The 11,586-nt window shown below is 41.4% G+C and overlaps 1 protein-coding gene across 1 annotated transcript in view; it reads left to right on the top strand.

The window, feature by feature from the left end:
- The first annotated feature begins 208 nt into the window (after positions 1-208).
- Positions 209-11,586, top strand: part of pif1 (PIF1 5'-to-3' DNA helicase homolog (S. cerevisiae)) — a 32,374-nt gene continuing 20,996 nt past the window's right edge. Inside the window, exons 1-6 of the mRNA XM_062531288.1 lie at positions 209-1,026; positions 2,501-2,630; positions 3,629-3,754; positions 3,958-4,111; positions 7,846-7,960; positions 8,069-8,175. Of these exons, the coding sequence (XP_062387272.1) occupies positions 478-1,026; positions 2,501-2,630; positions 3,629-3,754; positions 3,958-4,111; positions 7,846-7,960; positions 8,069-8,175 (1,181 nt within the window). The 5' untranslated portion in view covers positions 209-477. The remainder of the gene's footprint in view (positions 1,027-2,500; positions 2,631-3,628; positions 3,755-3,957; positions 4,112-7,845; positions 7,961-8,068; positions 8,176-11,586) is intronic.

The raw sequence follows: 11,586 nt of genomic DNA, 5'->3' as shown, positions 1-11,586 counted from the left end.
GTTTTGTGTTGTTTTTTCTTTTTTCTTTATTTTGTGTCTGATATAAAAATGATTGCACCCCAATCCAGTAGATGGCGGTAATACTAGTTTGTAAACTGCCAATAAACCTCACAGAGGAAGAAGAAGAAGAAGATGAAGAACCTATGACTGACGTCAATACGCTAAAAATGCAGCACGCCCATTGGTTGAACCTCGTACGTGACTTTCAAAATCTGACGCTGATATTTTAAATGTCTTTGTCGCGAAAGAGCGAAAGGTATTGTGTGATTGTTGTTTGCAGACAGTTGCTAATTTGACAGTGGCACAGTGTTAGGCTACTATGCACAAAATCTACTTGGATAGTTTCGTGGAGATAGCTTAATCTGCCGGCATGTTGAAATAGGTTTTTAACCTGAATTTAACGGACGTTCTTGAGCTGCAGCTTGCACGATTTTATTTTATTTGCTGAGGCTACGTTATATCTTTAATACATGAACAATGTTAGACGGGGACACTATTCAGTTTCAATGTTGTGTCACTATACAGCGCCTTAACTCATCCGGTCTGGCTGCAACAAGTCAATCTCTTCGACGTGCCTCAATAAGTTTGGAACGAAACGAATTTCAAGAAATTGTTCTACGACTGCATGATGGCAGAGCTCATCGGAACTTCACACTTCATGACATGCAACTGTTCACACGTTTTTCAAAGGATGGCAAGTGTACCGTGAAAATTCTACCTGACAACATCCAGATTTTAATATCAGACTGCCCTCCAGATCAACTACACATTTTTCTCAGGACTTTGAGGATCAAACATCTAGCATGGAAGTCAAACAAGCCTTTAAGTGAACGGGACAAATTTCTCGCTGGACTTCCACGGAGTTTTGCCGCAATCAGTCCTCTCCAGCAAAAGGATGTAGAGAGAGCTCGTAAAGTTCACAGTTCCAGTGACCAGCAGCTCACCGGGCACCCTGAGAGAAACAGCAGTGCGACGAATGGACGTCTACAAGTTAAAAGACCAAGAGCAGACCACGATGATAGTATGGTATGTTTGCGATTTGTCCAGTGAAATATGTAAAAGATATACGGCGATTCCCCTTACAGAAAATAACAGCACTACTTCAAGTATCAAAACTGCAGCGTTGGAAATGCAACATTTTCCTCTGTTATAGAGCCATTCAAGTTTTAGGCCTACGTACAGTGAGCTAGAGGGGGCACAATGCAAGACACAATAAAATACTGTCATCGAAGGTCACTTCAGTGCAAATTGGAAACTGAAACTGATACACTCTTGATTCATAAGATCTTAGGATTCACAACAAATGATAAAAAAATGCCCTTAGGTGTCCATAGCTTTGCATGCAACTAGGCTACCATAATATCCAAGATGATGATAAAACTAGATGCCTGATAGTCAGATTATTAAAAGTGGTAAATTGTTACATAGTGTTGCTTTAAGGATCCATTAAAACAACGTTGTGATTGATCGTCAGTTTGCTGAAAAAAGTTTAAATATCTTTTTCTTGAAAATACACTAAATTGCCAAAAGTATTCGCTCACCTGCCTTGACTCACATATGAACCTGAGTCACATCCATCATAGGGTTTATTATGACGACAGTTCACCCTTTGCAGCCATAACAGCCTCAACTCTTCTGGGAAGGCTTTCCACAAGGTTTAGGAGTGTGTTTATGGGATTTTTTGACCAATCTTCCAGGAGCGCATTTGTGAGGTCACACACTGATGTTGAACAAGGCAATTGGCTCTCAGGATCCGCTCTATTTCATCCCAAAGGTGTTCTGTTGGGTTGAGATCAGGACTCTGTGCAGGCCAGTCAAGTTCATCCACACTAAACTCTGTCATCCATGTCTTTATGGACCTTGCTTTGTGCACTGGTGCACACTCATATTGGAACAGGAAGTGGCCATCCCCAAACTTCCCACAAAGCTGGGAGCATGGAATTGTCCAAATTCTCTTGGTTAAAGCTGAAGCATTCAGAGTTCCTTTCACTGGAACTAAGGGACCAAGCCCAGCTCGGGGATGGTCCCTTCCTGTTCAAACATGACCGTGCACCAGTGCACAAAGCAAGATCCATAAAAACATGGATGACAGAGTTTGGTGTGGATGAACTTGACTGGCATGCAAAGAGTCCTGACCACTTTTGGGATGAATTAGGATGGATACTGAGAGCCAGTCGCCTCGTCCAACATCAGTGTGTGACCTCACACGCTTCTGGAAGAATGGTAAAAAAAACCCTTAAACACACTCCTAAACCTTGTGGAAAGTCTTTCCAGAAGAGTTAGAGATGTTATAGCTGCAAAGAGTGGATCGACATCTTAATAAACCCTATGGATTAAGGATGGGATGTGACTGAAGTTCATATGTGAGTCAAGGCAGGTGAGTGAATACTTTTGCCAATATAGTGTCTTCATCTATCTTCATGCTACAGAAGATAGAACATGTTACTCTCCATGTGTCATGTATTTTGAAACTTCCAGTATGCTCAATTTCTCATTTCAGAATATATCTCTACATCCAAGGAAAAAGCCAATTATTGCTTTATCCTCTGGACGAAAACTCAGCAAAGAGCAGTCGGCTGTCTTGAATGCAGTCCTCAGTGGAAAGAATGTATTCTTCACCGGGAGTGCTGGTACTTTTTTCATTTAATTTGAAAAGCTGACCTTTATACACTATATTGCCAAAAGTATTCGCTCACCTGCCTTTACTCACATATGAACTTGCGTCACATCCCATCCTTAATCCATAGGGTTTATGATGATGGCGGTCCACCCTTTGCAGCTATAACAGCTTCAACTCTTCTGGGAAGGCTTTTCACAATGTTTAGGAGTGTGTTTATGGGATTTTTTGGCCATTCTTTCAGAAGCGCATTTGTGAGGTCACACACTGATGTTGGACGAGGCGACTGACACTCAGGCTACACTAGTTTAGTGTGGATGAACTTAAACGGCCTGCACAGAGTCCTGACGTCAACCCGATAGAACACCTTTGGGATGAATTAGAGAGGATCCTGAGTGCCAGTCGCCTCGTCCAACATCAGTGTGTGACCTCACAAATGCGCTTCTGAAAGAATGGTCAAAAAAATCCCACAAACACACTCCTAAACCATGTGGAAAGTCTTCCCAGAAGAGTTGAAGCTGTTATCTCCAAAGAGTGAACCGACGTCATAATAAACCGTGTTGATTAAGGATGGGATGTGACTGAAGTTCATATGTTAGTCAAGACAGGTGAGCGAATACTTTTGGCAATATGACCAATTGCAGGGATTGGGATAGGTGTTGATAAACCTTGTGATTTTCCAGAATTTTACGATCTGAATTGGGTGATTGATCAGACAGGATTATTTACTACCAATCAATCCAATCCCTTTTGTGTCTGTGTATGTAGTCATGACTTAATTGTATAAAATGAACTAAAATCCAGGGTAATTCATGTTGGAAATAAAAAGATCATATAACGGGACTGTCGCTCAAAAAACTGCATGTGACAACCCCAATGTAGCTTGTGTTACCCAAAGTCTTGTACATTTCACAAACATTGCATTTTTCTTCTTTGATATTTTTTCAACATCAACTGTACCATTAAAATGTGTTAATTCATCTTATTTCATCTTGTGATAAATACTACCAGGTACAGGAAAGTCTTTCCTGTTGAAGAGGATTATAGGATCCCTTCCTCCCAAAAGCACTTATGCCACTGCAAGCACAGGTGTAGCGGCATGTCATATTGGGGGAACAACTTTACACAACTTTGCAGGTTTGATGGATCTTCTTCCTTCAACAGTAAACTTATTTTAATACTTTTGAGTAGGCTTGGCTTACTATTAGTAAGAAAGACATTTCTGAAGGGGAAGACCTTATCACAGGTATTCAGTAGACTGTCTGTTGTAGAATATATTTGCCCATGGATATATGCATAAATTGACTGTATACCTAATTTTTCATAATGTTCCATGGCAGGTATTGGGTCTGGATCAGGTTCTCTGGAGAGCTGTCTGGAGTTGGCTCAGAGGCCTGGTGTTGTACAGAACTGGCTCAGCTGCAGACATCTTATCATTGATGAAATATCCATGGTTGACGCCCACCTCTTTGACAAGTTGGAGGCAATTGCTAGGTAAATGGGCCTTGTAATGGTTATACACTAATCCAGCGCGAACTTTATGGGCGCTGCCATCTTGAATATCGCCATTACTGCGTGCCTGCGAGTGTGACGAGTGACACTTGTCTGTGCTTTTCAATGAAAGCATCCTGTCAGAGAATGTCTAACAAGAGGACTGCTAATGAATGAAAATGTCAGGTGAAAGGGAACATTGGATCAATGATGTCAGACTGTACCAAAACTTACCAATGAAGGTAATTTATTAACACCATAAGGTATTAAGACGTGTATTAATGACAGCTAACTTCTGCAACAGCCGCCTATGGAACCAACGGGCTAATTTCTTAGAAGCCAGGCACGCAGTAATGGCGGTTTTGTGTTACTTCCGTGTTTCGCTGGATTAGTGTATATGACTTGGGCATTGGACTGGTTATGTGACTTTTTCTGGGGTGAAATGGTGGCTGTCTCACTTCCCCCTAGCATCTGTGAGTGGAAAAAAAACAGCCTTGCAACTTTGCCAGCCAGCGGGCTGCCGGTCTCAGAAAGCAATCTTGTGGTCTTGCAATGTGACAAACTGCTTTACTGCACTACACACACACACACCAGGCACCGGCTACAACAAGGTAGCGGTGGAATTTCTCAGACATTATTCATGGCAGAGCCAGCGAAAAGAAGCATAAAGCGAGTAAAGCATTGTCGGAGGAACAGGGAAAGGGGAAATGGCTGACTGACCGATTGAGGACTGTCATAAAATATATACTCTGAAGCTGTAGGGCGAATTCTGCAGAGAAACAGGTGAGCAAAAGGTGAGAAAACAACAAAGAAATGACCAAGACTGCATACGAGGTTTTTAAATTCTGCTAAGCCTACTGCAAGTTTATCTTAATGTAATAATATTCAATATTCATTACTGAGGGCTTAGCTGGAATGATGTGGCTGCTACCTGCCATACTCTTCCTCATATCTAATATAATCTAACAAACACACACTCACACGCACACTGTAGCAAACACAAACTCATGCACACAGCTAGAATAGAATGATTAAACTTAAAGGGATATTCCGCCATTTTTGGAAATACGCTCATTTTCCACCTCCCCTCGAGCAAAACAATCGATATTTACCTTGTTCCCGTTCATCCAGACATTCTGTGAGTCTGGCGATACAACTTTTAGCTTCAGGCTAGCATAGATCATTGAATCGGATTAGACCATTAGCTTCTCGCCTGCTAGCTTCATGTTTAAAAGTGACTAAGATTTCTGGTCATTTTCCCATTTAAAACGTGTTTCCTCTCAAGTTAGAAAGTGCAATAAGACCAACTGAAAATGAAACCTGCCGTTTTTCTAGGCTGATTTGACATGGAACTACACTCTCATCTGGCGTAATAATCAAGGCAACTTGCAAACTACTGGCACTACTACTGCTTGTTGTCTATGGGGACTATTTTCAGATGCTGCGTACGATATCACTGCGCCTATGGTACGTTTACAAGTTGCCTTGATTATTACGCCAGATGAGAGTGTAGTTCCATGTCAAATCAGCCTAGAAAAACGGCAGGTTTCATTTTCAGTTGGTCTTATTGCACTTTCTAACTTGAGAGGAGACACGTTTTAAATGGGGAAATTACCAGAAATCTTAGTCACTTTTAAACATGAAGCTAGCAGGCGAGAAGCTAATGGTCTAATCCGATTCAATGATCTATGCTAGGCTGAAGCTAAAAGTTGTATCGCCAGACTCACAGAATGGCTGGATGAACGGGAACAAGGTAAATATCGATTGTTTTGCTTGAGGGGAGGTGGAAAATGAGCGTATTTCCAAAAATGGCGGAATATCCCTTTAAGGTGCGTGCATTACAATTCTTGCCCTGTGATTGCTGACTGTTACGCCGATGTATCTATGGAGAGGTGCAGTGGTGGGGTGGGGACATGCTGTGTGGATCACCAGAAACCCACTACAGCTAACTATACTACACCAAAGCTTGCGTTTGCCTGTTACAACAAAAATACTGTGGGCTGGTAAGTAAAGCTTCCAAAAATGTTGGAATGCCTCATGCTGAATCATGCCTCATCTCCCTATAGCAGGGCTGTACACTGCGAGCAGGTCGTCGCATTTGCGCGCAAATATATATTAGTGCGAATATAAAATTTAAAATGCTCGCACACGTGCGAGTACTGATTTCAACCCTTTCATTCGCATTTTGCTCCTAAAATGAATCCACACCAAGTGGATGAAAGTATAGTACAATTTTCGCGCATCTAATTTCAGAGTTGACAACTCTTCGCACCTGGCTAGACACTCATGCTTTCAGCATCAACCTCGCAAGAAATATCACTCCAAATCCAGTCTTCTTTTTTCTTCAATCTTGTGACTATGCGATTACCGGTGAAACGGTAAAAATGCTATAAATGATAAATAATGTTGACTGTTGACGGTTGACGGTTGATATAGCTAAACATGGTGTGGAAACCGTGCGTTAAATTCCTCCCAGCTTCACCCAAGCCTGCATTTGACATAGGCCTGGTAGACTCCTATGAAACAAAGATGGTATCCTGATTCAGTTGTCTAAATGATGTATAACCAAGGTTCGGTGTAGGCTACATCTGCTTTAAAAAGGCGGAACATATTCATCGCAAATATGCGCTGTATCATATAGCCATCAAATATGTATCATATATGCGTCTTTTTATGGCTACATTCACATTAAATCTATTCCACTAACGTTATCAGGAGGAGAATACTGTAACGTTTTATTTTCAGCACTGGTTGTCACTCATTGGATAGCCTGTAACATATAAAGGCTACCAGACTCCAAGACAAGTCATGGTAGAGTAAGTTAAGCACCCAGCCAACTAAAGATGACTAAGAAAAAAGTGAACGGACAACTCATAATGCCATGCTACGGTGGCTACCTAAATCATAGAAGTTCACATTGCTGGACACTCATCTTTTCTATTACACCGGAAATATTTGTCTTTCCCGTTGTAAGTATTTTGAATTTTTGAATATATAACATTCATGTTATTAAATGAAAACATGTAGGCTATCCTTGAACTATGCGTTTATATTTTCCAAAAACCGAATGAAATCTAATTATGTCCACGTAGGCTACGGTACTGCTTAAAGTGACAGGCACTCAATTAGACTTACACACCACCCCTGTAATATCATTAAAGACAAGTGTTAGTGTAATCAATATGAAGTATTCAAATTACTTTGAATTTTAAGCTATAAGTAATTATGCAGAACCTTTAATGCTATGAATTGTTAACAAAATGTATACAAATTCTGAATTCAAAATATGAAATAGAAACCAGACAACCCATTTTCTGTGTGTGTGCAGGGTTTGAGCAGAGACTAGGATTGCCACTGCTGTGAATGATCTGTATCCTGCTTAAGGCAATAAGGTTTTCAAGGAAATTTCATAGTGCTCCTAAATTTTTTTCTGTGCTCCTACATTTTTTCATTTAGGAGCACCTATGCTCCTAGTGAAAAAGCTAAGCGTACAGCCCTGTATAGTTTAATCCAGTTTGGATAGCACCAATGTTACCTATATATATATTTTTTTCAGCATTGCTCAAATAGAAATTTGTCATACTTTAGCACAAAACACTTTGGCCTCCCCTTCACTTTACCCTGCTGTTCACTCCAGTGCGCCATCATACGTTATTGTACATTTGCAGGGAGTTGCCATATATTACTGGCAGCTGGTGAGATGCTAATCTGACCCTTGACCTTGCTCCTTGCTTCAGGTCCATCAGACGGTCCACAGAACCATTTGGTGGTATCCAGTTAATTGTGTGTGGAGACTTCTTTCAGCTACCACCTGTAGGTAAAGGAAAAGACAAACCAAGCTTTTGCTTCCAGGTAAGGGATCAAGGTTTTCCACTGTTATCTAAATCCACAGCATGTTTATAAACTCCAAATGTGTCTTGTACTTATTTACGTTGTTTTTTGGATTTGTTTGAAATGTAGTCAAGAAGCTGGAAGAAGTGCATTCAGCTGAATATGGAGTTAAAAGAGGTGCGCAGGCAGACGGACCAAGCCTTTATCTCTCTGTTGCAGGCTGTACGAGTGGGCAGGTATAACTCTCGTCTTTTCAAGATGTTCAAGCACAGTCTGATTAATAAGTAAAGGATAATTGTTGATATGGCATTTGTGTAGCAGAAGTTAATACACATTGGAGGTGGTAGTGCCCGTGAAAATTACATTTGCTTTTTGCCACTCACTACATCTTTTAATAGCCCGACTAAGGAGTTCTTGTTTATGTAAGGATTATTATTGTTTAGCGGGTTTTTTCCTGCCGTACATTGCCCTTTTTGTCATGAAATTTGGCACACACAACATGCATCTGAAAGCTCTCGAGGACAAAGTGCTGGCCCTGAGTATTGCCCAGGGACTCTCGAGCCCCCTCGTGACTGACCCACTGGTTGACATAGTCTCAGGTACACACATCAAATTTGGTAGGTACAGAGCAACTTTTGTATATACAATGCATTATGCCATGCCCACAGGAAGTGAGGTATTTTGGATTTTTGGGACACATTATCTACTTCTCCTAGACCTGAGGTCTCAACGCCTTTGGCCACTTCTGGGCCTGGCCCAAATCTGGCCCGCGACTTCATGTCCAAATAATGATTTCATTCGGCCTTTGAGGGAATTTTTAATTGCGACAAACAACGACACTGATTATCACAGACGTTAGATCCAAGTACGGTGACATCTCATTTGTACTCTCCACCTAGCCTGGCAAGCCAAACTATACATTAAATGTATAGTCTGGAGTCGGACCATTCACAGAGCTGAAGCCTGTGGGTGGGATGAACCGGTGTCTTTCAAACTGCCTCTGCACGTAATAGGCCAGCACTTGTGACCAATCGTAGCCAGTCGGCAAAACAGCAAATACATCCTTCTTAACAAATGACTTGAGTGCTTCTTTCTGCTCAACATTCAAAGAAAAGCCCAAGTCTAACTCTTCCAAAGTCGATGACAAAGCCGATTCAAACGAGCGCGCTTCGTTAGCCTCATCCATCTTCGTTGTTCTCTATGGTTGTTCTGCTATCTCGCTGTCGTGCAGCTCTGTCGTCACCGTGCTAAGGCGGGCTCAAGGACTCGGTACACAGATAGCGTTCTGATTGGACACAGGATTGGCCTTAACGGTGTGATACTAGACCATCCCGCTAGGCAAAAAATATGTTTTGCCGCTAGGGTGCGTCTAGATTTCTAGGCTCTCCACATCTAGTTGCCAGAGCTTTGAGTCGAGCCCAAATTCGCTGCGAAATAACTAGTCCTACTCGTATTAGGCCTACACGCAAGACACACGAGAAACACAAAGAAGATGTGCATTTTTTGTAACGCGGAAGCAGTGCAGGTCATAGTTTTTCACAAATGAAGCAGAAATCCACCAAATGTTGAAAAAGAGTTCACGTGTGATGAAGTCTGGGGTCTGTCACCTATTCGGATTCTGGAGGAGAGTTTTGGATATTGTGCCCTTTGGATATTATGATCGATCGTCTATTGACAGTGAGAAAGTGCTTTCCCACTGGACAGCACTCCGCCAATTAGCAGTCTCTTTTGCGGCTCGGTTCAAGCTTTCATACTGGACGGCACATTGGCGGTCAATTTTACGATAGGAATATTCCCCCAGTAGGGGTACACTTTGCTGGCTCCACTTTTGAAAGAAGGAATATTGCGCCTCCATTTCATACAGACAGAGAGGGCAAATTCCCAGCTCCACCTTACCACCAATGTGGTGGCTTTTTAGTGTGAAAAGGGCAAGAGTCATGGTGCGTCTGTTAATGGGAGTGCGTCTTTGCGTGTACAACAGTGTCCACTAAGCATACCATGCTTATTTTGACCCTCTGCCCAACATAGCTGGAGGTGCCAGTGGTAATCGTAATGAAAGTGTCCGTAATGGACATGGTACAGACACTACAAAGTGACCTGCGATAGGAACTGATTTGACCAGGTTACTTTCTTGTATAACAGAATGAATGAATGAATGAATGAATGAATGCCTTTATTGTCATTGCATTTAAGTACAATGAGATTCATAGAGCCACTCCAGTATAGTGTGTCAACACATATACACTTAATAAAAATCCTTTTGCAACACATTCATTTGAAATGTACACACTCACACACACACACACACACACACACACACACGCACACACACATGCATACAGATGTTTCAATACATCTTCCCACCATCCATTGCAACATTGCAAACATCCCCTATCTTTGGCACATCATCTGCAGTATGTATGATAAATAATATAAGTGTGTGATAAATAATAGTAAAAAAAGAAATAATCTGATGAGCGTAAAGTGCTGAGTAACAATGCTAACAGCATTATTTAAAAAGTTTAGCTTCATTTAAAATTGATATTGCCTTTGGAAAGAAGCTATTCCTAAACCTGCTAGTCCTCGTTTTTATACATCTAGAACATCTCCCTGAGGCCAAGAGTTCAAACAGTGAGTGACCAGGGTGAGAACAGTCCTGTGTGATTTTTGTGGCTTTTGAAAGCAGTCTTGGGTGGTGTTTACACGACAACGTTTTTTTCAAAAACAGTTTTTTTTTCATCAGTTAGGCCTTTCGTTTACACAACGACACCGTTTTGGAGGCTGAAAACGATGTTTTTTGAAAACTGCTTCTAGGGTGGAGGTTTTTGAAAACCCCGTTTTCGTTTTGCCGTGTAAAGGCACATCTGGGGTTTTTATGACGACATAGCCCCACCTCGAACCTCTAGTCCAGCCCCCGCGCTTGACCTCACCTGACTAGACCCTTGGCAGAAGAACAACAATGCTGGATCACGGAGCCGTGTGTGTGCTGCTGCACTGCTATTCTGCATGATTTTGACGACCAGCGACAACGCATTAACAATAACCTACGCCAAAATAGTCTCTAGGCTATTTTTAAATCCACCACCTCCCCCTGCTAGAAGAGTTAATGAACACGTAGCCGTTATCAACTTAAGGAGCATTTCACCCATTTACATTAAGCTTTTTATTGTTAGAAACCCAGTCATATCATTCATCATATCAAACCCATCATTCCCTCATTTTCCCCTGAGATGGGAGAAAAAAGCCGAAAATGTACTTTTGGGCCATGTGGATAAAATCCAACAAATCCCAGAATTCCCTGCCTTTCACTGCCTTACCAGCACCCACCAGGAAGTAGACAAGTACACAGAAGGACTCATTAATGTAACATTTTGGCATTAATAACCATTCTGAAATTAAAACGATCATTGTTTTATGTTGCACTCAATCTTGTGGCCATATATCAATGTTGCTGGTCTTCAAAAGGAATTAGCGAAAAAATCGCGAAAAAAATCAAAACGTTAATTTTACATATTTCCATGTCAAATGTCCTGCAAATTGACAGCATATGCTAGAATACCCGACCTTTAACAAGTATTAGTATCGCTAATACTATTTGTGCAATAACTTGTGAATAACATTAGGGTATAACTGACCTTGTGAGAGCT

Source organism: Sardina pilchardus, chromosome 3, assembly GCF_963854185.1.
Source record: "Sardina pilchardus chromosome 3, fSarPil1.1, whole genome shotgun sequence".
Taxonomy (NCBI): Eukaryota; Metazoa; Chordata; class Actinopteri; order Clupeiformes; family Clupeidae; genus Sardina; species Sardina pilchardus.
Note: the sequence above shows the minus strand (reverse complement) of the source record. Positions and strands in the feature narration are given on the sequence as shown.